Source organism: Poeciliopsis prolifica, unplaced genomic scaffold (genome assembly GCF_027474105.1).
Source record: "Poeciliopsis prolifica strain line A6 unplaced genomic scaffold, Auburn_PproV2 SCAFFOLD141, whole genome shotgun sequence".
Classification (NCBI taxonomy): domain Eukaryota; kingdom Metazoa; phylum Chordata; class Actinopteri; order Cyprinodontiformes; family Poeciliidae; genus Poeciliopsis; species Poeciliopsis prolifica.
This window is the reverse complement of record NW_026562516.1, coordinates 468,893-495,325: the sequence shown is the minus strand read 5'-3', so window position 1 is coordinate 495,325 and position 26,433 is coordinate 468,893. Positions and strand designations below refer to the sequence as shown.

The following is a 26,433-nucleotide window of genomic DNA, read 5'->3' as shown; positions in this document are numbered from 1 at the left end:
CTGATTAGTCTGTCATGCAAATTGTTAACACTTTCTTCAAAGGCTGAATCATTATTACCTTGAGATCCTTTTCGATTTGCACATTTATTTAGCACCACTATGAAGCTCATAAATTAAATTCTGCAATTAGATTTTGTTACAAACCTTCTGTTCTTCTTTAAAACTCATTCAACATGTAGGATTTCTGACATGGTACAACTTGAAAATATTTCTATGACTCCACTCTGGGTACAGCCGTCAGATAAATATGCATTATGTTGCATTTCATGATACAATTTCTGTTGAACAAATTATTAGGGGCACAACTTGCAATTATTTTAGTTGTTGATTAATTTTTTGTTATTCTGACCATTAATCAATTAATTGGATAAAAAAAAATATTTAATCATGTTTAAATACATTAGAAATACATTGAAAGATACAACTAAACAAATATATAAATCATAGTAAAGGATGCATCTACTGCTACAAATATTTTTAACATCAACATGTGAAAAGCTCAGCCCTTTCTGCTTAATAAGAGATTTTTTATTATTATGAGTTCTGTTGGTCATCCTCACACCTACAGCAGAGCTGACCTGTTGAGTTATGGACACAAGAGGAATCAACCTACATCTGGGTCAAGGACTTGATCTCTTACTTTCTATGTAGACCAGAAATACCAAAGTAAGAGCTAAAGAGTCAACGCAACGGTCAGCTCACACACAATCTCTCATATTCTTCTTGTACCCATCAGGTTGACCTGCTGCTGAAAACTTGAGTAAAAACTGAAGTGATATTCAGGAAAGAGACAAACTAAAGGTAAAGTCTAGAATAAATGAGGGGCTTAATGCAATAGATTAAGGCCCTGGCGTAATGTATTTTGTCTAAAAACTGAGTACTTCATACTGACTTCCACTGCTCCATTTTGTCTGATTTTGATGAGAAATGAGTCCAATAAACTCCAAAAGCTGCAACACACTGAAGCAGAAGAGTGTTGAGGCTTTTAGTATTTCAGTGGAGACACAGATGAATTTTCACTGATCAGATTCTAATACCAAACCTAATAAAGTTACAAGCTCAGTAGAGATGTCAGCTATGTGCCTTTGGCTTAGTGCTTCTAAATGTCTGCCTCAGTTTGTATTGGCTATTTTCTTTTTAAGCTTTCTTCTGCTTTGATTCCAAGCTGGGATATCGGTAGCTGTATTTTTTTGATTTCCAGTGAGGCCTTTAGTTTTTCCCCTATTTTGACAGCATATAATAAAACACTTTAATATTAAAGTATGAGGAGAACACTGATGCAGAGAGAAAGGCATCAGAATTGTTGAAGTATTTGTGCTTTACTGAACCTGTAGAAGTCTAATTTATAACTTGGTCTTACTCGGTTTCTGACAACCCTGGGCGAGATTTTAAAGCTAATGTGGGTTTCATTGCCATTAGGAGAGGGTGAAAAACATAAAAACGTTTCCAAAAAACATGAAGATGTTTCCAAAGCCAATCTCAGACTTTAATCTGAAATTAAAGTCAAAAATTTTTGAAAAAAGTCAAAGCTGACCTCCATCCTCGTCCATATATACAGTATTCTGTATATAATTCACATCAAACTGAACTGATTTGATCAGATTGTTTTTGACAAAATTTGTATGACATAATTAACATGGGTTGCATCTGTTAGTCTTTAAATGAGATGACATTTTTTTATGAATTGATATTTTCTAAACAAACTGCATCCAGTTTGTGGCAAGTGAGAATATCTCAAATATGCCACACAATCCAACACTAGATAAAAATTACTTCTATTCTTTGAGTAACAAGCATCTTTTCTCAGTAGACCATCATCCTCTCTGACCTTTTCTATTGAATTCTTTCACACAATCTGCTGCATTGTCGAGTCTCCTGTGAATAAGTCTCTGCAGCAGCTCTGTCACTGGGTTTGAAAACTCAGAAATGCATGCAGCCGAGGCAGCGCTCGGGGAGAAATCATCTGACAAATGGCAGGTGTTGCGTCACTGTTCTTATTTCTAGTTTTAATGGATTTACTCCTCTGATAGTGACGGCGTCTGCGACTTCGCTTTGAAACATAGTGTATAAAGAGTTACCCTATCACACTGTCTATGGCATCTGGCACTATGAATTATTAATACTTATCTTAGAAGAATCTAAATGGAGCTTTCAAGGTCCCATTTTAGTTCCTGCTGTTAAGCAAAAGCCATAATAAGCACAAAAAGATTTTGAAACTCTTTTCAACTGTATTTCTATGCAGATGCACCAGTGTAGCTTTGTTTTTCGGATATTAAAGTGGTTATTTGCGTTTAATTTATGCATTTTCTGTACAATTAGAGGCTCCAAAGAATATTTAACTGGATTTGTGTTTTGGTTTTATGTCCTTGCATAGATGTTTGAAAGCTGCTAAGAGATAACATGTTCCTTCATCAGGTCTTTCTTTATTGAAATTGAAGATGTCACTTGATTCAGGTGAAGCTTTCAATTTTCCCTTCAAAGTGAGCAACATCAGTTGATTGGAAGGAGTTAAGTGATTCACTCCTGACAGAGGATTTGATAGGTGCAGTTTAGAGAGGATGAACCAATTTAGAAGAGTGACAATTAAGCAAGAGAGGACTCCCTTCTGTTGTCAGTCATTCATTTTCGCAGTATGTCCTGTGCACGCAGCACTGCTTTGCCCAGATATGCAATGACAGACGTCTATTGTCTAAGAGGGATGTGTCAGTCTGTTTATGACTGGGCTGACTGGGGCTGGTCTCTGCAGGCGCCAGTAAAAAAATCAGAAAGTGATTGGATTCTTCTGAGGACAGAAATTGCAGCACATTTTAACACTTAGCCACTCCTCTACATTAAAGTCAAACACTATAAGGGAGCACATGTTGGAGGACGGAGTCTGGCCGAGGCCACATTTCCGGACAAATTGTCACAATAAAGCGTAGTGATCCCAATTACAGTGTTGTCTCACCCAGAGGGTTTTACCTGACATTGGAGACTTTAGCTGAAGGCAAACTTTAATCTGCGGATTTTTGCCTTATTTTTCTTGCAGCAACTATGAAAACTGTCATTGTAACCGGCAATGGGAATAAACCCCAGAAGCTAATTTGTCCTTGCTGTGAATTGTTTTTTCGGGTTAATTTAGGTTTTTTTTTTCTTGCATGCATCAGAATGTTTTTTAACTCAACTTTAAAATTGGATGTGATCCTTTGGGATTTTTATGGACAACAATAAACTATTTTTACTTGAAAAGGATAAATAGTTAAATGCAGTTATTTCCATATAACATATTTTGCCTAATTTATTTCATATTAAACTTTTACTTGTTTTAGATCAGTGAGGATTTCCAAAATCATATGTAATTGGAATCTGCCATAATAGAAAGTTCTTCAAGCCTCTCATCATAGTTTGTATTGTGGTGGAAATATTAAAGACTTGATTAAGAAAATCAAACTTTGGACAGAAAATGATCTTCCAAATACGTAACGACCATATTTTGAAACATATTGGGTCAGAGCTCATGTAGTCGTGGATGAAAATATTTTACTTTCTTTTTCTTTCAGTCAAGTTTTATCACTTATATTAAGAAAGAAAAAGTAGTAGCTCAACTTTGAGAACTGGTAACCAACTCATCAGATAGAATAAATAATCCATGTGTTATATTTAATTAAAAAATGATATATCTAGCAACAATTGCCACAGTTTGACAAGAAAAGCAAATAAAGGCTTTATGTAACATCCAATATTGATTACTTTAATGCAGTTCTGTCTGGTCTTCTGGAGGATTGCACAGCTCCACCACAGCTACAACTAAATTCAGCTGCAAGAATGCTGACCAGGACGAAAAATCAAACATCACACATATATCAAAGTAGATGTAGATGTGTTTGCTACTGGTCCATTTTAGATTTGATTTTAAGGTGTTTTTATTGGTATTGATGGAAGTATTGATGGCTTCACTCCAACATATCTGATTTAATTTGACTAAAAAAGCCCTCCAGACCCACCAGGTTCTCTGATAAAAGCTGTCTGACAGCATTTAAAGTTAAAACCAAAACTCACGATAAGCCTTATTAATTTATTAGAGCCCTCACCTTTGAGCAACCTTCCTGAACACCAGAGAACAGCTAATCTTTAATTCAGGCCTTTACCTGAACTTTAGTACTTGTCTCTTATTCTAATTTACTTATTTGTTCATGAAATTCCAAACAAGTTTACACTTGGCTAGTTTTATTGTGTTTTTTTAAGTATTAAATAATAAAATCTAATTATGTTTAATTGTTATTTATTTGTTTTGAGGCCAAATACAACATCTCATTTTTTCTTGCATTGTTTATTAATTTTGAATTGAATGTTTGAATGTTTATTTATTGTGTTTAATTTGACTTTGTGTTTCATTTAATTGTATTAAAAGGGCTTGATGAATTCTAATTGATTGATTGATCACTTTATCATCTGGAGTTTTTGCTTGAAGGCAAAGTTATATTTGTAAATGCCAATTTCTTAAATCAAATTCAAAGAATTTTGGTAATAGCAAAGTATGTGTGTATTTAAATATTTTAACATTTTGGCGAATAAAAAAATGTAACTTAAATTTAGCTTAATTTCTAATATGAAATGACAAAATACAAGTTTTATCAAAACTCTATTTTGTCATTTTTATCATCCAGTTTGTAAATAAATAAATCAGTGAATATTATTATTTTTGGCATCTTTGCCATTTTGTTCCTCTGGCCTCTCTCAGTCACATTTGACAGAGCTGAGCTGAATGCAGCTGCAACGTGAGGTCTTAAAAACCTGAAGCGGCAGAAACACTTTACTGTAAATCCTCACCCAATTAACTGTAACCTCTGGAAAACCTGCTATTAAAGAGTCACTTCAATACAGGGTTTAAGCTTCTGTTAGCCTGCTCCTGCTTCTAACCTCTTTCTCCCTCAGTAGAAGCAAGTTCAATAAAGACTTCACTGCTGAATATGCAAAGTTCGACAAGAGCTATTAAAGACCAAAACTATTCAAACCGCTGGCAGATTCACATTTAAAGCCATCTTTAGCCAACATTACATTTGAAAGTAACCCGTCAGAGTCCTGTCTTGTATCTGATATAGACTCTGAGGTAATCTTGTTTATGATCTTCCAACCTCAGAGAGCAGACTTTTTTTTAATAGCTTCCAACTTATTAATATATATCATTAAAATTGATGTTGCTTTTATGTTTTATTTTATTTCTGAAAAAATGCCTGTGTCCTTTCCTGTCAAGCTTATTGGTGAAGTTAAAAAAATATCATAAATGTACCATAAGCAATATTATTTTTGATCTTAACTGTCTGAAGGAGTTGGCAAATTTCTGAAACCGATCTGCAGATGCGCCTGTGGGGACAAAACACCTCTCAGCGTCTTAAAAAAACAGATAGCAATGAATCTCTAAAAGCTTACAGAGTCTCAACAAGTTCACAAAACATGGTGTAATAAATATTTTTTTGATAAAGTGAAATTCTGTAAAAGCTACACATCAGACAGAAATAAAAAGTCAATAAATCAATCCACTTGTTGACTCAAAAAAGTTTCAATATATTTTCTGTTATTAATAAGGTGCAGTGTGCCAGACTGAGTGTAGCTGCGATATGTTTTATGCTGCTAGCAGACATCAAACCAAAAGTACTGTTGAGCAGATGAAGCCAAACTTTTAAATCCTAAAGCATACCTTGAATACATCAAGTGAACTGGATAACACCAATTAAGTTACATTCTGCAAATTTAGCAAATGCATGCTCCAAAGCATGACATTTCATGTTAGACTAAAAGGTTGGTCCAATTATGTTTTCAAAACGCTCTGGGTTTTCACTCTGGTGTTCTTTAAAAGCTTTATCTTTGGTATTTTCAGATAATTTGATAAACCGGTACTGACTCTGCAGTTGCTCTCTACAAAACACAATCCCTCTTTAAGACTCCATGCTCTATGGGATGGTAGGTCACAGAGGGGGTTGCCATGGTTTACATGTTTGCTCCATTGAGAAGTAACCCACAACGCTCCAACGAAAATGTCAAGACGCAGCCGTCCTCCGACTTGCAACTGACCCTGTAACGTTTTTTCAAACGGGGTCTCTGTAAATTGCAGCGGGCGGTTGATGAAACCAGACCAGCTCTAATTCTTTCAGCCCCCCCGCAGGAGAGAACCAGGAAATGTCACCAAACTCTCCTCACGCACAAGAGAAAGATGTTCTCTCTCTCTCTCTCTCTCTCTCTCTCTCTCTCCCAGGCACGCTGCCAAGCACTGTCACAAAGTCAAGCGTGACGCCTCCCGCGAACAACGGCGAGGCGTCACGCCTGCGAAGATATCAACCTGAAAATAGCTCAGTGGAGCCGAATGCCGAGCTGCAACAAACAAACCAAAAAAGAAGAAAAAAAATTTAATATTCACTGTTGAGCAAGATAGGAAGAGTAGAGTATAAAACTGCTCTTTTCTTTGTTTTACACATCACAACTCTTTCCCTGAAGGAAGTTTGACTTATCAATGTTTATCCTTCAAGGGGCGCATCAAACATAAAGTAGCCTGTGTGAGAAGCTGATATGTGTCACACCTCAGGCTGCTTGTATGAATGAACAGCAGATAAGGGTGTGTCGCTCATTAACTCAATTACATTGTTCAAATCCCTCCGCCTGCCAAAGCGCGAATGGGATCGAATTTAGTCGTAGATACAAAGTCATCTTCATTGACATACACACCGGTGGAGAGGAACTCTGATGTAAATACATAGAGGGGGGAGGAAAGGAGTCTCCAATAACAACACTGGCCAGATGAGCCTCACAGCAAGAGGTTTGTCAATAAATCTGTCTCTCCAAGCGCCCGTCAATTTGTGAGAAAGAGCCAGAAAGACGGCAGGAACAGTCAAAACAGCACTGAGCGTGGAAAAATTGAACTATAACAAGTGCTCTTCAATGCTGTCCTGCTGTTTGCTTTTGATAGCAGAAGTCGTAATGACATTCAAGTATTCAGCAGGCTGGGAAATGAAGCAGCGGCAGAAAAGACCAAGATAGGGAAAGCGGTGGAAGGAAAAAAAAGGAGAGGGTAAGCTTGTGTTTGCATAAAATTCCTGTGTGTGTGGAAATTGCTGCATGTGTTGGTAGGAATGTGTGCAAAAGCAGGCTGAGGGGTAAGCTGGTTGACCGCCAAATTGTGCAACTACTTGTGGCAGGGGCAGTAGCGTTCCACTGACACCAAAGTTACTTCATAAACTGTGTGATTAATTTGAGCTGTGTCATTTTCCCAGGGTCCCTTTGCCACTCCTTCAGAGGACCTGAGGAGCAGTTTAATTGCTCAGCACTCTGCAAGAAAGAGTGCTGCAAGTAGGGCACCACCTTATGGGATAAACCATACAGGAAAATGATACAGTTCTTAACAGAGAAAATCTATTGAGCTTAATAGACCAACACATTGTGGTGCATAGCTCTAAAGATAGAAAAACACTAATAAAATTTCAGTTTCTTTCAAATAAAAATCGAAAACCGTGACAAACTATGACATACCCTCAATTCGATACTCTAAAATAAAGAGAAGAGCAGATAGGTGCTATTAAAGATATGCTGTATACAAAAAAGTGGCAAGAAAGTTACCGACCAAAAGATTAAACCCACGGTTTACCTTCCATCAGAATAAATTATCAAAACATTAAAGATGATAAATGACAACCCTTTTCACTACAAACCTTAGTTTTAAAGTAAGAGTTCAGTTTGTTTCACGTAAAAGAAATGTTTTCTGTTTTATTTATTTATTTTTACTTTATGTAATAATATATTTTCTGGCAGAAATGTGAATTTATTAATATTTTCTATCATTTTTGAAAGTGCCAGTATAAGAGGAAGCAATTTAGATTGACAAATATTATAAAACCTGGTAGAATCAACATAAGAACACTTGAAAATACTTGTTGCTAAGATTTTTTATTTACAACTGTGTAGACTCTCTATAGTGTTGAATAAATGAACAATCCACTTTACAAGTTGAACTTGAATGCACCACAAAACACACCTGTCTTTTCCATCGTCACCCTAGCTTTAGATGAAATGAATGTTCCTAAATAATAGCACAGTTGAGGAACTTCTCATATTTTATTTATTGATTTATTTTTTTAGATTTTTGCTTTATTTCCACATTTTTAAAGTTTTGTGGGAGAAAATAAAGTTCTGCATTTTGGGTACCTTCATAAAAATCCTGTACTGGGTAATAAAATGCTTTTTTGTGTTAGAATGGACAGTCCAGACTTAAATCTAATCAAGAGTCTCTTCGGAGTTGAAAACTGCTGTTGAGATGCTCTACTTCTGATCTGGATTGTCTGCTCTTTTGCAAAGAAAAATTAGAACATTTTAGTTTTTTTAATGTGAAAAGCTGGTAGAGAGAAAGCCCAAATCACAGAAAAGGTGGGTGTACAAAGTATTGACGCAGGAGGGGTCACTATGTAACGCATGTCACACTTTCAGATTTTTCTTTGTAAAAACTTTTAAAAACTTTGCATCATTTCCCTTCTACTTCTTTTTTTTTTTAGTTTTATTGTAATCCCGATGAACTTCATTCACATTTGAGAGCATAACCTGATAAATCTGGAAGAAGTTCAAGGAGTATGACTAGGTGGTGTATCACCTGTGTGATACATTGTGTATCTCACAGGTGATACAAGGTGTAACAGCCAGGCCTGCCAAACATTTTTTTCTCCTTGGCAGAAACAGCTTGGCCCAGAGAAGTATTTTTGCTTAAGTAAAGACCAAGGAGCCTTGAGAATGTGTGAGGCAGCGTTCGAGCTTTTGTTTGTGTCTTCATGCATAAATATAAAACACCTGTATGTGTGTTTCTGGGTGTGTTAGCATCTGTTTACACATTCTTCCAAGGCTCCCTGTGAATGCACGTATATGGATGTGTGTGCACGCTGACGTACAGTCGGGAACTTGCATGTTCACTGAACAGGGAGCACGTTATAGTCGGTGCGAGTGCAAAGCCGGCCAAAAGACAGACAGGCAGAGCGTCAATGTGCACGCGTATGAGCGCGCGGGCGTTCTTAATACTCTGCCTAGCAGGCTGTGAGAAACCCAAGTGAAGGAGAGTGAATCAAATCGAGGTGTGAGTGTGTTTGTGTGTATCTCTAAACGCACTGCTAAAAAAAGCCGCATGTGTCAGTGCGTGTTGCGGATTCTCATGAAGAAATAAGGAGCTTATTAAAGGAGCATATTCTTTTTTTTAAGTAAATCTCATTAATTTTAATTAGCTGTATATTTAGCCCCAACACCTGGATTGAGTGTAATTCTATTTGTAAATATAGCAACTGCTGAGCAGAGGAGATGAGATGTCTCAGGTAGCAGCCATAGCTGCCTCACATTTTCATAATGTCTTGTTTTTGATTGTGTCGCGTGCCTAAGAAGGATATCAAAGGCAAATATGCATAACCTTCATTTTCCTATCGCATGCTCTGTGTAGCACGCCATGCCTCATCCTTTTCAACATTCACCTTTATTCCTCTATCCCTCCCTCGCTGCTGGTTCTTTTCATTTTCTCTCTGGTCTCTGCACCCCATCATTAGAGTGTGCTCACTTTTTTTCCCCTCTAACCTTCGCCGCCTCCATCTCCCTGCCCTCCTGCCCCCTTACTGTAAGCTTTTTTTTTTTTGTTCACGTGCATCCCTCTGTATTTCTCCCACACTCCCTCTCTTTCCTTCTCACCCTCCCCTCTTTTCCTTGGTAATCAGCTTATCCTATGTGTGTCCAAGCCTCTGTGTCTGCGTTCCTCCTCTCTTTGTTTCCAATTCATTCAGCAGGGAGATTAGAGGTGCCTATTTGGTGCTTTTGTCTTCAACCGGCGCAGCAGTGGCGAGTTACACCGTGAGGCGACGGCCCCGACGCCAAAACGCACATTCACCCGTCATGTGCTCAACATACCTCCATTGTTGTCAGGGGCCCGATTCAGGATGCCTCAAAAAAGAACTTTTTATGTGTTTGTTACTTTAAAAATACGAACTGCAATGTATTTTTTGTGACTATGTGATAGAGCAACACAAAAAAGTTCACAAGTTTTAACTGAAGGGAAAATGATACATGGTCTTAACTATTTCTCACAAACAAATTGATTTTGTGCCTTGCTCTTTTTATTCTGATACCCCTGTATAAAATCAAGAATGACTAATGAGCAAAACAGGAAGGGTCCAAGCACCTTTTTAACAAAATAAGTACTAACAAATCTGCCACAGGACCTAGTACTTTTTCATTAATATTGACAAATTATTGACTTAATACAAGTTCATATTTCTTGTTGAAATGTTACTTGTAAGTTTATCTTGTTTTATTTGAAGTGCGTTAGACAATAGACACTTGGTAAGATTTTGCTTTTGCAGAGAAGAAACTTGTGAGTTATATGTAGATATGGAGGAAAAGGAAACATATGGAAGAAGGAAACAAAATTTAACTTTGACTGTATATCACCTTGAATGCACCACCAATGGAACATGATGGTGGCAGCATCATGCTGCACAGACAGGGAAATTAGTTGGAACTGAGAGTAAAATGGTTGGAGAAAAGCACAGAAAAACTCTGGAAGGAAACGAGTTTGTGGCTGCAAATAAAGGCTTGAGACTCAGGTGAAAGTTCACCCTCAAGGACATTCACTCAATATGCAGCGAGGTCTACAGTTGGATTGGTTAGATCTACGATTCTCAGTTTGTGCTACATATGATCTGTTTTATTTTCCAAGCTGAACATGGAATTTGGCATCAAACCCAACTTTATGCTGTTCCATTCTCAAGGTTCAAATAACAGTGAACATTCCTGATTATCTTCAGTGACCAAAGTAACTATTAATAGCAACATAAGTAAAAATAACAGTATGTCTCTGACTTTTTCATTTAACTCTGTTATGAAAGATTTAAACTTCTATTAAGTTGTGCAAATCTTGTTTTTTTTTTTGTTAGATGTTCTCTATTCAATCTGATAAAGAATAAGATAGTACATAAAACAGCGAAGGCAGAAAATTGCAGCTATAACTGCAGTGAAAGGGCTGAATACAAATGCACAGCACAGTTTTCAGAGTTTTATTCATAAAATATCTAAAAAACTGTTCCTGTAAACTTTCACTTCACAGTTAGGCTTCTGTTGTTGTTTTATCATACATACTTCCACAAACCTATCTTTATGTTTGCAGATGAAAAATGATCAAATGTGAAAAAGTTCAAGGCTTACAGAAGCTTTTCAAGGTAATGTAAACCCAGATGACACTGAGTGAATTTAAAACCTCTGTATGTAGAATCCTCTCTTGCCTAATTTATGGGGTGACCTTAAATAATGCTTAACCTTTTCCCCACTGTAGCTTCCTACTCTGTGTCTGACTGTATTTCTCATTAAAATGAAATTAGTGTAGTCTTCTTAAAGGTTTCCAAGCATAAAACATTCACTGGGTATTACAACAGTTGTTTCTGTTGAGCCTCACTTCTGTTAGAACAAATTAGGTATGCAGACTTGCATAAATTTGGAGGGAGTCATATCATCAGAGTAGCTACGTTTTTCTTTTGGCATTTACTCTTCTTATTTACTTATTTTCATGCCTGATAAATGGAGAGTCTTAAAGTTGCTCACTTTGCTTCTGTACTTGCTACTGAATGAATTTCAGCATCTTTTTAAAAAAAAATTCTTGAAGCAAAAAAGGTAGAAGCTGTTAGTAGAAACAAAAGCATGTGTCTGGCCCTCTCAAAACTCAAGGATAACAGTAACAATATGCTTTTATTCATCAATAGACCTCCACTTAAGGCAAGAAGAGATGGAAGCAGCGGATCTCGTGAGACTGCTATCATACACCCTGTGAGTCACAATCACTGGCAGCACTTCATTACATAAAAGGATTCCAACAAGGAGCACCGGTATCGAATCAAGAGAGAATCTGTCTGGGTGGCGGCATGCACTGGGGCTTGAAAAGAGGAAATTGGATAATAACCTTGACATTAGCAAGGTTTGATATCATTTACACTCTTATTTAAAAATAATTGTAAGGAGGAGAACAACCAGAAATAAAATAAACATCAGAAATGTGGTTGTGTCTTCTCATTACCTTGAAAAAAAATCTTGCGCTTTACAAGAGCAAAATCTCAGAGCATGTGATCACATGGAAATTATTAAACACATATATAATTTTTCCGATCAGAAGCAAATTTTTGTCAATTTGAAGAATGACTTTGTAACACATAGACAGCATAAGGATGGAAGTGTGCATTCAGTTCAACTGTCTGGTCAAAACAACCACGCAAAAAGCTTTAACTATAAAAGACTCACTCACCAAGCTGCAGTTACAAATGCTCTCACACACACATACACTTCACTATATATTCTCTGCATAGATTAGAAAACATTGCTTTACGCCAGAACACTTCGACATGTGGTGGGGGAAACTGAACTCAAACTCACAATCTGCTGATTACTCATCTCACAGAGCCACAGGTGTTCTGCATGACAGCTCTGTCTAATGAAGGAACATGAGGATTCCCTGCTGTAACTGGAGTTTCCCTCAATCCTGAACTGACCATCTTCCCTGGCTGGCCTTACTTCACACTTATGATTCTCACTCTGCCCTTAGACTCAAGCTTGTTAGCCAACAAGTGTTTCTTTGAAAACATTTTTCTGAACAGGGGAGCAGAGAAATGCCTGATTTGTGACGTAACATTCTTGAATAACTGCCCAGGAATTTGCAAAAATTAAATTCCCAATGTGAAACACATAGATAAATATTGCAGACACAAACTTTTTGTACAAGTTTTTAATATGTGGAAATTAAATCGTGTTGGAAAAATTTCTTAAAGACTGTGCTTCACATGTAGAAACTGTATTGTGCAACAAACACATGCATCATCATATGGCAATTGCATTATGTTGCAAGATGTTAAACCAATTTGGAAAATATTTCACATATTTTGTCCCAGGTGGAAATTATGTCATGCAGCAACATCTAAAACATAAGTGGAATAAATGCCACATATAAAATGTTTTCCCACAAATTACAGATGTGAAAATTATAAGGTAATGTATTTCTAATATTCATGAATGATACAGCATATTAATAACATAAAAAAATGTTCATGTGAAACATTTTCCCATGTTTCACCTGTGGAAATTATATGTGTTTAGCATGTGGCAAGTATGAGTTGCATATTGACATGTGAATCATTTGTCAAACCCATTCCACATAAAAAATATTTTCAAGATGTTTCACATGTGGAATGTCATGTTCACACGTGGATTTTTTTTGACAATGTGAAGAAACATGTTTTAGAAGTAGATATGTGTAACCACATGCATTTTTATATTTTATGAAATCACCACGAGGTGTGAACCTCCTATGTTTCATTCATAAGGGTGCATAGAGTGGAAGAAAGTTTGATTTAACATTTATTTAAATAACAAACTCTACTGTCAACACCTGCTCACTTCTATCTGCTTTATATAACATTTAGCTTCAAACTGCTGGGGAAAAAATTCCCCCGTCATCATTTTTGTGGACTTCCAGGATAGGGCCGTAAAAGACGACCTTTTCCACTTCACTGAAAAGCAAACGTCGACTCTATAGAATAGGATCTAATGATCCTGCACCTGCACATGGTTGTTCTTTCAGACAATGTAAACTGGTAACTACCTGCTCTTGAACTGGCTGAATGAAAAAAACTTTTCATCCAATTACAATTCCATCTTAAATGATGATGAAAGTCCGTACTCAAAGTGCAGACCACTGTAAGAGGCATTTATCTAAATGATACAGACTACATTCTAATAGCAGAGTCGTAGTGGAAGTAGGAGACTTTCAGCAAGCAGTATGATGTGATCGTCAAGCATAAAGAGCACAGCAGTGCACCAGAAAGTATAAATGAACACCTCTGAGTTGCTGTTCACAATAGGAAAACTTTAATAATGATGCAACAGCCTCACAATAAAACTTGCGACTAGAACAATAAATGCATCCTTTATATAGAAGACAATATTCAGCCCTGCTTCAGAACAATATTGCACCGTGAGAATAGATTTCTCTCAGATTTAAAACTGAAACTAGCACTCAGTTCCTGCACTTCTTAGATCATAAAGTGGGAAATTACAAAACACCCCAGAGCCATTTAAAGTTATGTTATTTATGGTGATGCTGTAGCTTCAGAGAGCGAGAGAATATTTATACACAGATATGTGACAACATAATGTAAACATATGATTTTCAAGGATTTATTTCCATGGATCCAACACCCATCAGGGTTTATGTCATCTGGAGACCTGCCTTACGATGCTTTTCCTGATTCCATACATGGCCGCATTATTAGTGACTCAATAACTGGCCATCCAGCGTGCAGACGGTAATATCCCAGACACAAACCGGACTGGAGAACACTCCCCTCAACAGCACACAGGTGAGTTCAAAAGGGCTTTATGGCCGTGGTATCGGAGATAAGATGTCCCCAAAGACACACTGGCTTTCTATGAGCTGAAGTGATGGCATCATCAAAAAGAGGCAATAAACAAGAGCAGCCTCTGCCGTTTCAATGGTGGTGGAGCTCCAGCGCTCAAGGGGGAAACCCTCGGCACTCAGACTCAATCAATAGAAAATGCTGCACTCCACAGCTATGCACTCACGTCCTCTGGCACACCGTCACGGTCAGAGTTTAACACGGAAACACAATGACTACAGCAAGCACATTCAGTCATGGTTTAAAAAAGTACACCCTCCATTTCATTTCAAAGATCAGGAGAAAAAGGTGGGGTCCTTTCAAGGTTAGCTTTATAGGTGACCTATTATGCCTATTTGAAAATGTTAGTATATGTCTATTGGCTGTACAAAATAATGTTCATTAAATTATTTGCACCAAATAATTTAGATGATGAGATTGTAGTCTACTCAGTTGTGCTTATATTTGCCTATTTAGGGCCTTTTGTCACTTTAAATCCAAATAAACTGCTGCTGGCCACACCCTTCAACTCAACATTCACTCTTGCATGTGAAAATAGCTACAAACAGATGCACAATTATGCAATTGTGCGTCTTTGAAAAGCGTAAGTACAGCCTCCTGCACAACGAACAAGAATCCAGCAAGTGTTCTCTGGATGCTATGTCAACAGCAAAACACTTGTCTTTTCCTTTAGCACTTTGAACAAAATTAATTCTAATTTAGAAAGATGTGAAAGCATTTTCAATCACTTATCTTTGCTTCACATTGTTTCTTTGCTTCCATGAACAAGACTGGGCCAAGTTTGATCTGCCAGACTGTGGAATACTTGAGTATTCAGACTAGCTCAGAGCCAGATCAATGACTAAGGCGCCCAGGTAGTGTTCCTAAAAAAGAAGTCATTGTCACTTGCCCACTGTGTTAAACTATTAAATGAGGTGTCTGGGGTTCTTCAAACATTTCTACATCTATACTTTGATTTTGTCTCACCAATGGCCTTTTCCCTAGAGGTCTGTGGTTCATTCCTTCATATTGTGATGCCATACTCTTATTTTAGAAGGAAGGAAACTTGTTCTGGCCACTCTTAAGCAAAGACTTTTCACTTTAACATTTAAGATGCTCACTGAGTCCTCCAGAGATTAACATGGAGCCCTCAGATGTTTCAGAGCTTGTTTGAGTTTTGCATTGTTTTTGCAGTGAATTGCTGCAAGATTCACTTTCTTTCCATCTTGACATTTTACTAAACAAGGATCAAAACGCCAAAACTCATTTTATTAATGAGGTGATCAAAACTTGGCATAGTTTTGTACAACTCAATCTTTGTCTTTTTTTTTTCTTGAAAAAATAATGGCGGTGGAGAATCTGCTTATTTGCTTTGATTTTTTTCATTTCAATACTCTTAAATTATATATAATAAGTTGGAAGCTATTAAAGTTTCTTCTTAGAAACTTTGAAATAATATCTTCATTATGTCTCCCGAAAACAATCCTAAAATTAATGGCAGTATGACTAAACACCTTCTCAGAGAGAAGGTCCTTGATTTGACCAGCTGCATCAGCAACAGAAAGGGTAATTTCCATCTCAACAGCAATCAATTAAATCACTTCCTCAGAGAATTCCAGGAGATAGAATATGACATTTGGAGGTAGAGTTGGGGGGGATTTGAAAGAGTGCACTCTGATCAAGAAGAGAAGCCAACTGAGTGCAAAAACAAGCATTCTTGTTGAAAAAGAGGTGATTTAATGTATTTCAAAGCCAGCGTTTTTGTTTGACTTGTTTAATCCTCTGCGTCTGTGAAGTGATGGTTTGAAGCCGACTCTTCGCTAAATGCAGGACCCCTAATTTTCTCGACCCTCAGCTGCTGCAGCATGATTTGTCTCCTAATAGCACCTGAGAGGTAGCAGTCTGTTAACATTTTGTAAAATCTCAAGAGCTCCTCTCTCTTACAGTCTCTAAATGGCTTTTGCTATTATTATGATGGTAGCGAGCAAGATTGATCTGTCCTGATGTAATCTCACAATGGCTCAATGGGACTGGGTGGGTGTGAGCTTCCTCAAATTGACTAGGTATAATGGAGACTTCTTTGGATGCTCTTGATACCTCTACAATCTGACTGCCTCACATTTAATTGGGCAAAATATTTCTTATAAACACTTGCATCTTGTGATCCTATTGCAACTCCTGCATTCAACTTTCACCTCATTCGTCAAATACCTGGTTTTCCAACTTGTACATCTTTTTAAAATCTTAACTTTGTACAGATATTTTTATTGCATAGAAAATAAATGGGAAGCTTTCAAATCAGATCTAAACTTAAAGAAATGAAGTAGGATTTACTTTTAGAACATAAAGTCCTCTCGCATTTTTGAAGCATCTGTGTTGTTTTTATCTCTGATCATTAAAAAAACACACTTAGGTGTAATTAACCATCTTGGATAGATTTTTTATGATTCATCAGTGCCCCAAGTGCTCAGAATATTATTAGCCAACTTAATCACAAAGTATGCCCGTTCAAATTTAAGCATCTATCATCGTGAGCTGAGTAAATCTTCACCACAGCAGTCAGAACATTTGCATAGATTTGGAATAGATTTATTTTTTATTTTCAGTCTAACATTTGCTGGGTGAGTCGCTTTTGTTTAATGTTTTGTTTGAAAGCTATCGGCTGTATCAGACATTATCACATCAGAATAAACCTCAGCTACAGTAACTATATATGCTAAGCTAAGAATTCTGAGACGAATGTTTACAAAAGTATTTTTTTCTTATCAGGGGTGAACAGCTGTCAAATTCAAATGTAATAAACATTTTGTGACACTTTGCTTTTTAAACAAACACATGGTCAAGAAAAAAATAGTTAAACTGAAGTTTGTATTGCCAAAGTAGTAACAAAAGTGGCCACTGATGGAGTAATCTATATATAAATGCAGAGTTAAAATTTTTTACTGCAAATAATACTTTATTAAACTTACCAAATTTGTGAAAAACTAAGACTATGCTTTTTACTGCAAGATCGTAATTAAACTATGTGACAAAAGGTTTTATTCTCAATTAAAACTAAGACATTTCAGGTAACAATTTGCATGTACAAAGAAATTAGGAAAACAATATTTTTACAACAGCATAAAGGACAATTCAATAACTGAAAAGCTTTGACAAAGTTTAGCTGTATCCATGTAGTTCATTTTGTCATCATATTTTACCATATCTAATTAAGCATATATAACATTTTTATTTCATAACTGTAAAGTTGAATCAGTCCATAAAAAGTATTAATTTAAGCAGAGCCATTGTATTTTTTTAGAATGTATTTTACAACTTTGTAGCTAAATCTGAAATGATTTTGTACAATTCAACTGTCATTTCGTGTTCTTAAGTTAATGTAAGCTCATTACTTTACCTCACAGCTTTCACAATGCATTTTTGCACAAAATGCAATTTTTCTAGTGGAGCTTTCAGTTTCCCTTCTTTTATGCCTACCGGCAGCTCTGTAAATCTATGACGACAGTATGGAGACACACTAGTGGGTGTAAAGCGAGATGAAAATTCACCCAAGGGCCCTGGCGCCCATGGCTGGAGCTTTGTTAGAAGTTTAATCAATCAGCCACAGCGCCTTAATTAATCGGCATGATGAACGGGAGAAATAATTGGGTTTCTGCCAGACGGGAATCTGTTGCAATCTAATGTCAGCCAATCGGGATCCAATTTGTTATCACAAAGCTGATCTGGACGACAAAACACTTGCAGGATCAAAGCAGGAGAAAAGTACAAGACAATGGATCTAATGTGCCTTTGGAGGTAAACTTTTGACAGGAAACACAAGGTCTCAACCTCTCCAGCAATGTACTCAACATGTTTAAGATACTTAATTGGATCTAAACGATGTCAGAACACTCATCAGTCTTAAAGAAGCCAGGATATAGGCTAGAATATACTACTGAAGCATAGTGGTGGAAGAAGAATTAAATCTGCTCCTCCCCAGATGTTTCTGAATCAGGAGGAAGCTAATGAGGGGTGTCTAGTTTTCCAATAACGCATCAGATGCCATTAACTGTAGCCCTCTCTGACAATACTGATCAGCCCAGACTCAGTTAAGACCAGATAAGCAATGTCTGCAACAAACGGAAGAACACTATAGCCTCTAAATAGCCAGCACCAAGAAGAAGCCAAAATAGTTGAGTCCTATACCACTGGAGCCAAACGGAAAAATAGCTTAGGCCTCTTATTAATGTCACAGTGGCTAGGCGGCAATTCCCCCAGGCACTGTGTACCTCAGCTTGTTAATGAGTCACTGCTTATCAGTCAGCCTTGTTAACAGGCAGAGGCCTCTCATCCAAACCGCCTACCGCTATTGTGTACTAGCTGTAAAGCGTATTAGCCAAATATTCCCCCATCTTGGCACACAGGAAGTCAACAGCAAATAACAGCAGTGCACACAGGAAGTGGGCTTTGAGCCAATGAGAAAGGACTGGTCCAATGGGGAAGGAACCCATTTTGTCTGAGGATAAAGTGAACCGCTGGCAGACATGCGGAGTCTTCCCGCCTGTAAATCTTAGCACAAAAACAACAAGTGCACACAGCTCCCATCCTTTAATCTTTATTCATTACCGGCCTCAGCTGGAGGTACCGGGAGTCATTCAGTGGCTCCGACCAGCAGAACTTGTAGAGTAAATAAACAATTAGGCATGTTTCTGGTCACAAATGCAAACTTCCTGCTGGGGTATGCCATGGATTCTAAGAGCCAGGTGGCTGATGGGAGGTCGCGGCACGTCGCTCTGCTTGTTGTCGCCTGAACCGAACCTCTGCTCTCCACCACAGCCCCGGGGTAATTGGGTCAACATTACAGAACCAGGGCACAGCCGGCCAATTGCATGCCTAATCTGTGCCCTTCTGAGAGGCACTTTCCATCCACATCGCATGGCTGCACATCCAGCTGTGGAAATGGATATGTCAAATGGCATGCAATTAGTGTCTCCCTGATTCGTTCGGTTGCTCTAAGGAAGCCCGCTCACAGAGTCGAGGAAAAAACTCAACTGTCCTTTTCATGACTTGACATTCATATGAGAAAGAGATGAGAGACTTGGGAGTGAGCGGTTGGTCAGGAGTCATGACACAGATTCAATGTAATGCTTTAAAGGGGCAGTATTACGTAAAATTGACTTTTTTGAGCTTTGCATTATTCCCTCAACAAAAACATATCTGGAGTGCTGGCTTGATTCTTTAATTGCATGTTTGAGAAATCTTTTTGTTTCCCACGGTAGCCATTCAATATTTCTGCCAAGACCTACCTCCTCCTTGGACATGCAGTTTCTGAGGTTCTAAATTTCCGCCTCACAGTGCAACCCTATCCTGCGATTCCCCCACTCAGCTTCTTCAGACTAGCGGCAGCAATTAGCAAACACCTACGACACTAGTAAAAATGCTTAAAGGTTAAAAGAAGAGTGCTGTTGTGATAACTTCCTAAAGGTGTATGATTACTTTTAAGTCATAATAATATTTAGTAAATATGTAGCACTTTTATAACAACTGACAGCAATGTAGCTATTTGATTGTGCTGTAAAATTACACTATATGATTGGAAAATGCATAATACTGCCCCTTCAAAAATAACATTTTCTGATTTTTTTGTTCATGTTTGTTTGAGACAAAGGAGTCCTTGTAAATTTAATTTACTGACGACTCAAGCAGCCGAGCAATAATGGGCTCCCCTGCTTTCAGAAGGCTCATCTGCTCCAACATTGATTGCTGAGCTAATCATTTTTTCTCTCTGATACATAATGCTGAATTATTTATGTTAAGTAGTCCATTCTGTTCCAGGTCCTCCTTGTGTGGACTTCTCCATTATAAAGACCCATTATCTGACTACTCAACCACTCTAATCCATCTTCTACTTAACGGCTCTGCCTCAGTGTCACAACAACACCAATCAGACTGATCAGAGCAGATGTGAGCGATGGACACGTGCACAAGGCTTACACTTCCTGCTTAAAGTTCAGCCAGGCTGTTTGGGCATTACTCACATGTCAATTGCAAAACTGCACATACAAGATTAACATACAGTGCCTTTGAGAAGGATTCATCCATCTTGAGTTTTTCACATCTGTTAAGACTGCAGCCACAAACTTATGCGTATTTTAATAATTTTTTTAGGTGACAGACTCAGAAAGTAGGTCATCTGTGAAATAGAAGAAAGTAGAGAAATAGTTTCACGTATTTTTAGAAATAAAAACTGATAGCTTTTAGTCTGAAACCGTTAAATGAAATCTGAAGCGGTGTAAAACAGCAAGCCGTCACTCTGCGCGAGGCAGAGGACGCCTTGGACAGACCACCAGTCCATCACAGGCCAAGAAAATAATCAAGCAATAACACACTCATCCCTACAGGCAATTTATAGTGGCTAATTATGCTAACATGCATATTTTGCATCATAGGAGCCCACACATTCACCTAGGAGACCGGCTGAAGTTATGGGTAAGGCTGGGCGTGATAAATACTGTCACTGACTACTTCTCTCACAGATTTTGCAAAAGCTCAACAGACACAACCTAACGACTCATTTCCAGAGTGTCTGGCCCTTCAGGTAGAAAAGAGAAACTCCCCAAGGCTCTCAGCGGTTTCTCCAGGTTCATCAGTGGGACCGCACCTGATGCTTTCCAGCACCTTACTCAACTAATACAGGATTTGAAATGCTCCCTTAAGATTTATTGAGAGCAATTGCCTTTGTTGTCACATGCATCTATGCAAATCTGTTACAGAAAGGCCCTGAAAACAGAGCTAATAAATGCACCACAGTGCAGCCATTCTGATACTTTTAAAAACAAAACAATCCAATTCATTCAGAAGCCTCCAAATAATCAATTATTAATTATTTCAAACTAATGTTTATTGAGAACATTAGTGACCAAACAATACTATGAAGACCAAGAAATACAGCATACAGGTCAAGGGTTAAATTAGAGAAAAATGTTAAGTCCCATGGAGAAAATAAAAACCTATGACTCAACTGTAAACCTACCAACATTAAGCCAAAGAAGTGGTTGAGTCAATAGGAGAATCAGCCAAAATGTCTCTGTAACTCTGCATCATAGGATGGGAATGTGTAACCAGGGCAACTTTTAGTCACAGTTTGCCTTCAATGGAAGAATGGCACAAAGAAACCTATAATATGTTAGCTATAATATGTCATCTAAGGGACTCAAAAAACTTGTAGAAAAAGATTCTATGATCAGATGTTTGCAAAATCATTTGGTCTATCCCATTAGATGTCTGTTGTGAAACATGGTGTTGGTAACATCATGCTGGGGGGATGTTTTCTCTAGCAGGGACAGAGAAACTGATTGAGGTTGATGGGAAGTGAAAATACAGAGAAACCATGGGGAAAAGAACCTGTGAGAAGTTCAGGAGTAGGAATACTTTTGCAAGGCGCTGTAAGCGTGTACATTTTTTTTTATCCATAACCCAGTTTCATTTTGTATTCATTTCATTTTGTATTCAGGACACTGAGACGTTGTTCACTTTGTGAAATATTGTGATCCTATTGTCGAACCTATTCTAAGTGATTCTGACTTATTTCAAAGTAGTTGTATTAAGTGAATTTGATTTTAATTAAAGTTTTATACAAGAAAAATTCTTTGCAACGCTTTAGATTAAAACATGCAGATTAAAGCCGCAGTAGAGGCCAGCGCTCCATCCCTCATCCTGCATTTCACTTTCACTCTTTGACGTGTTTTCTCATCTCCTAAATGCTGTCAGACGTCTCAGGCTTAATTACTCTCGTTGACTGACATGATAATGTAAAACAGTGCTCAGGTGAAACTAAAGCAAGAATTGGTCATGCATGGTCAGGCCTCCCTGTGGGCACACCTTAATCAAATGTGACACGCTTCTGAACGGGAGCCAGAATCATTTTGGGGCCCAAATAATGAACCTCTACCTGGGTTTCAATGACGAGCTACACGTGTCTGGGTCAGCAAACTGACAAGAGTTTGATATTTCATCATCAGAGGCTCAGTCTGGGGCGGCCATTTCTCCTCTAACTCTCTTTAAGCAGCTCACCGCGCTCCAAATTTCTTACTCATTTTAGCACAGGCAGATTGTCCACAGGAGGAACACATTAATAATCTTTGCACAGAAACTAAATAGCACTTAATTCAAAAGAAATTAAAACATTGCTCATATGGATTAATGATGTAAAAAGAATCTCGAAGATGTGCGGGTGTGCATATCATACTCGGTTATGGTGTGGTTGCAAAAAAATGTGTAGGCGAGATCAGCTGAATGTGGAGGGCCCTTAAGAGCATGTATTCCAAATGCAAATCAGAGAATGTCTTTTAGAAGGCTCCTTGCTTGCTGAAATCTCTCTTTGTTCTGTGCCAAACACTCTGTGCAATTAAAACCCCAACTGTAATGAGAAAATGGCGACAACATTCTACCTGTGTCAATCAATTTTCAATGGCTCGAGGGCCAATCGCTGCTCACCATTTTGTGTCGGGTACAAGCTGCCCTCTGAAGGTTGTGTTACCGGCAGGCAGTCACTTGAGAGTTATGTAATTGGGAAGCACATTGGACAGTGTATTCCTGCTCACTTGGTACTCGCAGCGGGGATGATATCATTACAAAGTGCTTCTCTCATCAAATCCTCTTTTACCATCCGCTTCAGCCGCAGTTACAGTTTTAGCCATGACGAGTGTTCTGTATCTAAGCTGCAAAGTGTGTGGAAACGTGTTTGGCTGCAATCTGAGAAAGCACAAGATGATCGTCTTGTTTTTCCAGGTTGTATGAAGCTTCGACATAAACAGATGGTTTGCAGAGCACCAGAAAAAATTTTGCGAGATGCTGAAAACTAAAGCCAAAAAACTCAGACTTCGTTCGCTTTCTCTGTGTGTGAGAGCTTTGAAAAATTCATTCCTTTTGAGATTTTTCATATTTTGTCAATTTATAACCCCAAATTGTTATGTATTTTATTGGAATTTTGTTAACATAAATTAGAAAAGTATTCAGCCCATTTACTCTGTAACCTCCATATAAAATCCAGCAAAGGCACGACTGCAACTTCCTTCTTCACAAAATGTCAACAAAAATGTAGTGCCTGATTTCTCTTTTGTTTTTACCATAAGACCACAAACCATTTTCCTTCTACAGCTAGGTTTGCATGCTCATTTAGGTTGTGTTTACCCAGAATGCCCTGTGCTAAACACACAGTTTACCCAGAATCCAGGCCTCTTGCATTCACATATACAAGAGGCCTGAAGTGAACTCTGCACCAACTCTGCACCAGAGTTCACTTCAATCTTAGGTTTGTAGGTGAACCAGAGTTTGCTCGCTCTATGAGAATCTTTTCTTCAGAAGAGACAGTGAAGCTGGTTATAGCTGATGGGAACATTGGAATAAAACATGCAAGCTTGAGTCTCAATTCAACATCAGCAGGAACAAACCTACAGCCAGACTTACAATGAAATAGTTAAGATCAGAGTATATTCATTCCTGGCTCAGTCAAAGCACAGACCCAAATCCAACCAACAATCATTGGCAATGCTTCAAACTTGATCTTCACAGACACTCTTTGTCCAGTTTATCTGAGCGAACACTGTTTTGCCAAGCAGAAAGAGCAAAAACCTCATTTTATAGATGTGATGATAAAATAAGATCAAATCAAAGTTTTCTGATCTACAAGCAAACTAATCCTGTACTTTACCCTTCACCTTCACACGTCATCCCACAGATAAACACGGTGGTGGCAGCATGATGCTTTGTGAAAGTTGTCTATGAAATCTCAATGACAATATTTGGCGAGACACAAAAAGGTACCTTCAGCTTGAGCTGTTTCACAAAGCCAAAAAATACTGTCTCTAAATTGGATTTGCTGATGCAACATCAGTGAATATCAGTTCAACAAAGTGTTTACAAAGTTTCACCATTTAGTTTAGAGAAATTAAACACTTTTTCCAAGTTTTGTGTGGCACTGTATTTGTGAAAAACAAGCTTAGGTGAAATGAGCTTGCATGCATGCTGAACTCCAGATCCATGTGGAAATCATACACACGTTCCTCAAAACAACACAACTGCACAAAATTCCACTGAGAGGGGGAGGTGGGAGTGTCCCATATGCTTAATAACATTGTCTGCTCCCCTTTTCATAATACAGGAAACAACAAGTGGACAGTTAGGCAGCTCCACCAGAGGCAGAAAGAGAGGGTCAGAGAGGTCAGAGGCCCCAGGAGAGACACTGAGAGAATACAGAAAGACAGATGAAGAGGGAGAGAGAGATGTGCTTACCATTGACAATGTTGCTGTGAACCGCAGCTGTGAATAGTGCCGTCAATAAGCTGGCAATCCATAGAGCAGAGGGGGCTGATGGGAAGGCCATGGTCGGGCACGCAGATCCGCCTGTCTCACTGAAAGCTCAGGAGGGCAGAGGGGCTCTGGAGTGTCACCTGCAGGAGGGGAAACACAATGGAGAAGCTAAAAACAACAGGCAGAGCGGGCAGGCCAACTGACCACTAATTGCGTCCCCAGCCGCTGAGTGAATAAACGGTTGGCCCACCCGTTACTCACGCGTCGCTCCGGGTAGCCATCGATCTGCTTTTGTCATAACAAACTGAGAGAGGGGGGGCTGAGAAAGGAGGAGGAAAGGAGGGGGTATTGAAGCCAAGCTACAAGAAAGCGATGGAGATGGAGATGGAGAAGGGGCGCGTGGTGTAAGGAGAGGAGGAAGAAAATGTCTTATTATCTTAAGTTGGGGAATTTATTGCGCTTTAACGAGCTCATGCGCGCAACTGGAAGTGAGAGATACCCGTGTTTCTGGACAGCTCATGGCCGAACCCCCACTAATTAAATGTAACGTAAAAAGGAAGCGCTGCCTCGAACAACAAACAGGAAATAAGAAAGAGGAAGCGAGAGCAAAGATGCACCTGCTGCCCGCTGAGAATTAGCTGCGAGCACAGTGCGCTCTGCTCGGCGTTGGACACGAATGTCGGGCATAAAATCAGCTCTGGCACTGCTCCTTACCCTTCCCGCTCTCTTTCTGTCGTACTGAAACACGCACACACACTTTCAGTTTCCCCTTTCTCGCATTTCTTAAAAATAGCTGCAGCCCCGCGCGGAGGTGAGCCCTCTGTCCATCTGCGGCGCGCTCACCGCTGACAGCGAACGGCGGCGGTAGTTAGAGCCAGCGGGACGGGCGCGGAGAGAGGAGAGAGGGTGGGGTGCAGGGCGGTGCGGTGCATGTGTGCGCCTCTCTGTGCCTGTGCGTGTATTGGGGGGCGCCAGCATTTTGCATGGAGTGGGATGTGTGGGAATGGAAGGAGGAGGGGGGACTGTGGGTTATGTTTATTGTTACTCCAGCCCTTCCTGTTGAGTGATGGCGAGAAATAAAAACAAAACTCAAGCAAGTGAATGCATGGGAAATAACCCACACGCTCTCTTTCTCTCTCTCTCTGTATACATGGGCGTGCTGAACACAAGTTCCCGCTGGGCACTTGTGTTGAAAGTAATAACAGACGCGATAATAACCATAACGACAGTTGACATTGGAGGCTACCTGCATTGTTACGACGAGTAGCTACCACACAAATGTTTCTAACATCTTGTTCCGTACTTGGAGAAGGGAATAAAAACCCTCCAGTCTGCCGCCGCCGCTGGGATGAGATTCACTCCCAGCGAGTTGTGATGCTTATTTTTCCCACAGAACATCGTAGCCAAAACAACCGAGGAGCGCGCAAGAAAACGCACATTTTTGGAGTAAATTACCAAGACACGCAGACACTCTTAGGATCTTGCTCTGCGTAATGCGCGCACACACACACATACACGCACAAAGAGAGACATTCCTGGAGACGGAAAAGCGTCAGCACTGACAGGTGTCTCCTGTCCGCCCAAACATGCCAAACAGCCAAACCCCGAACCACAACACAAACTGAACCAGCGCACGGTTTGAACGCACACACCGTTATATTCCTCCTCCGGAGTCCGGTTCTGTTGCTGGTTTCCAGTAAGGTCCCTTCCAATAATGACTCTC

The 26,433-nt window shown here is 38.9% G+C and overlaps 1 protein-coding gene across 1 annotated transcript in view; it reads right to left on the bottom strand.

Moving 5' to 3' along the window:
- Window positions 1–25,184, bottom strand: part of cadm3 (cell adhesion molecule 3) — an 80,420-nt gene extending 55,236 nt beyond the window's left edge. The window contains exons 1-2 of the mRNA XM_055025289.1: window positions 24,972–25,184; window positions 24,693–24,850 (exon numbers count right to left, since the gene is read on the bottom strand). Coding sequence (XP_054881264.1) covers window positions 24,693–24,783 — 91 coding nt within the window. The 5' untranslated portion in view covers window positions 24,784–24,850; window positions 24,972–25,184. The remainder of the gene's footprint in view (window positions 1–24,692; window positions 24,851–24,971) is intronic.
- Window positions 25,185–26,433: the final 1,249 nt, after the last annotated feature.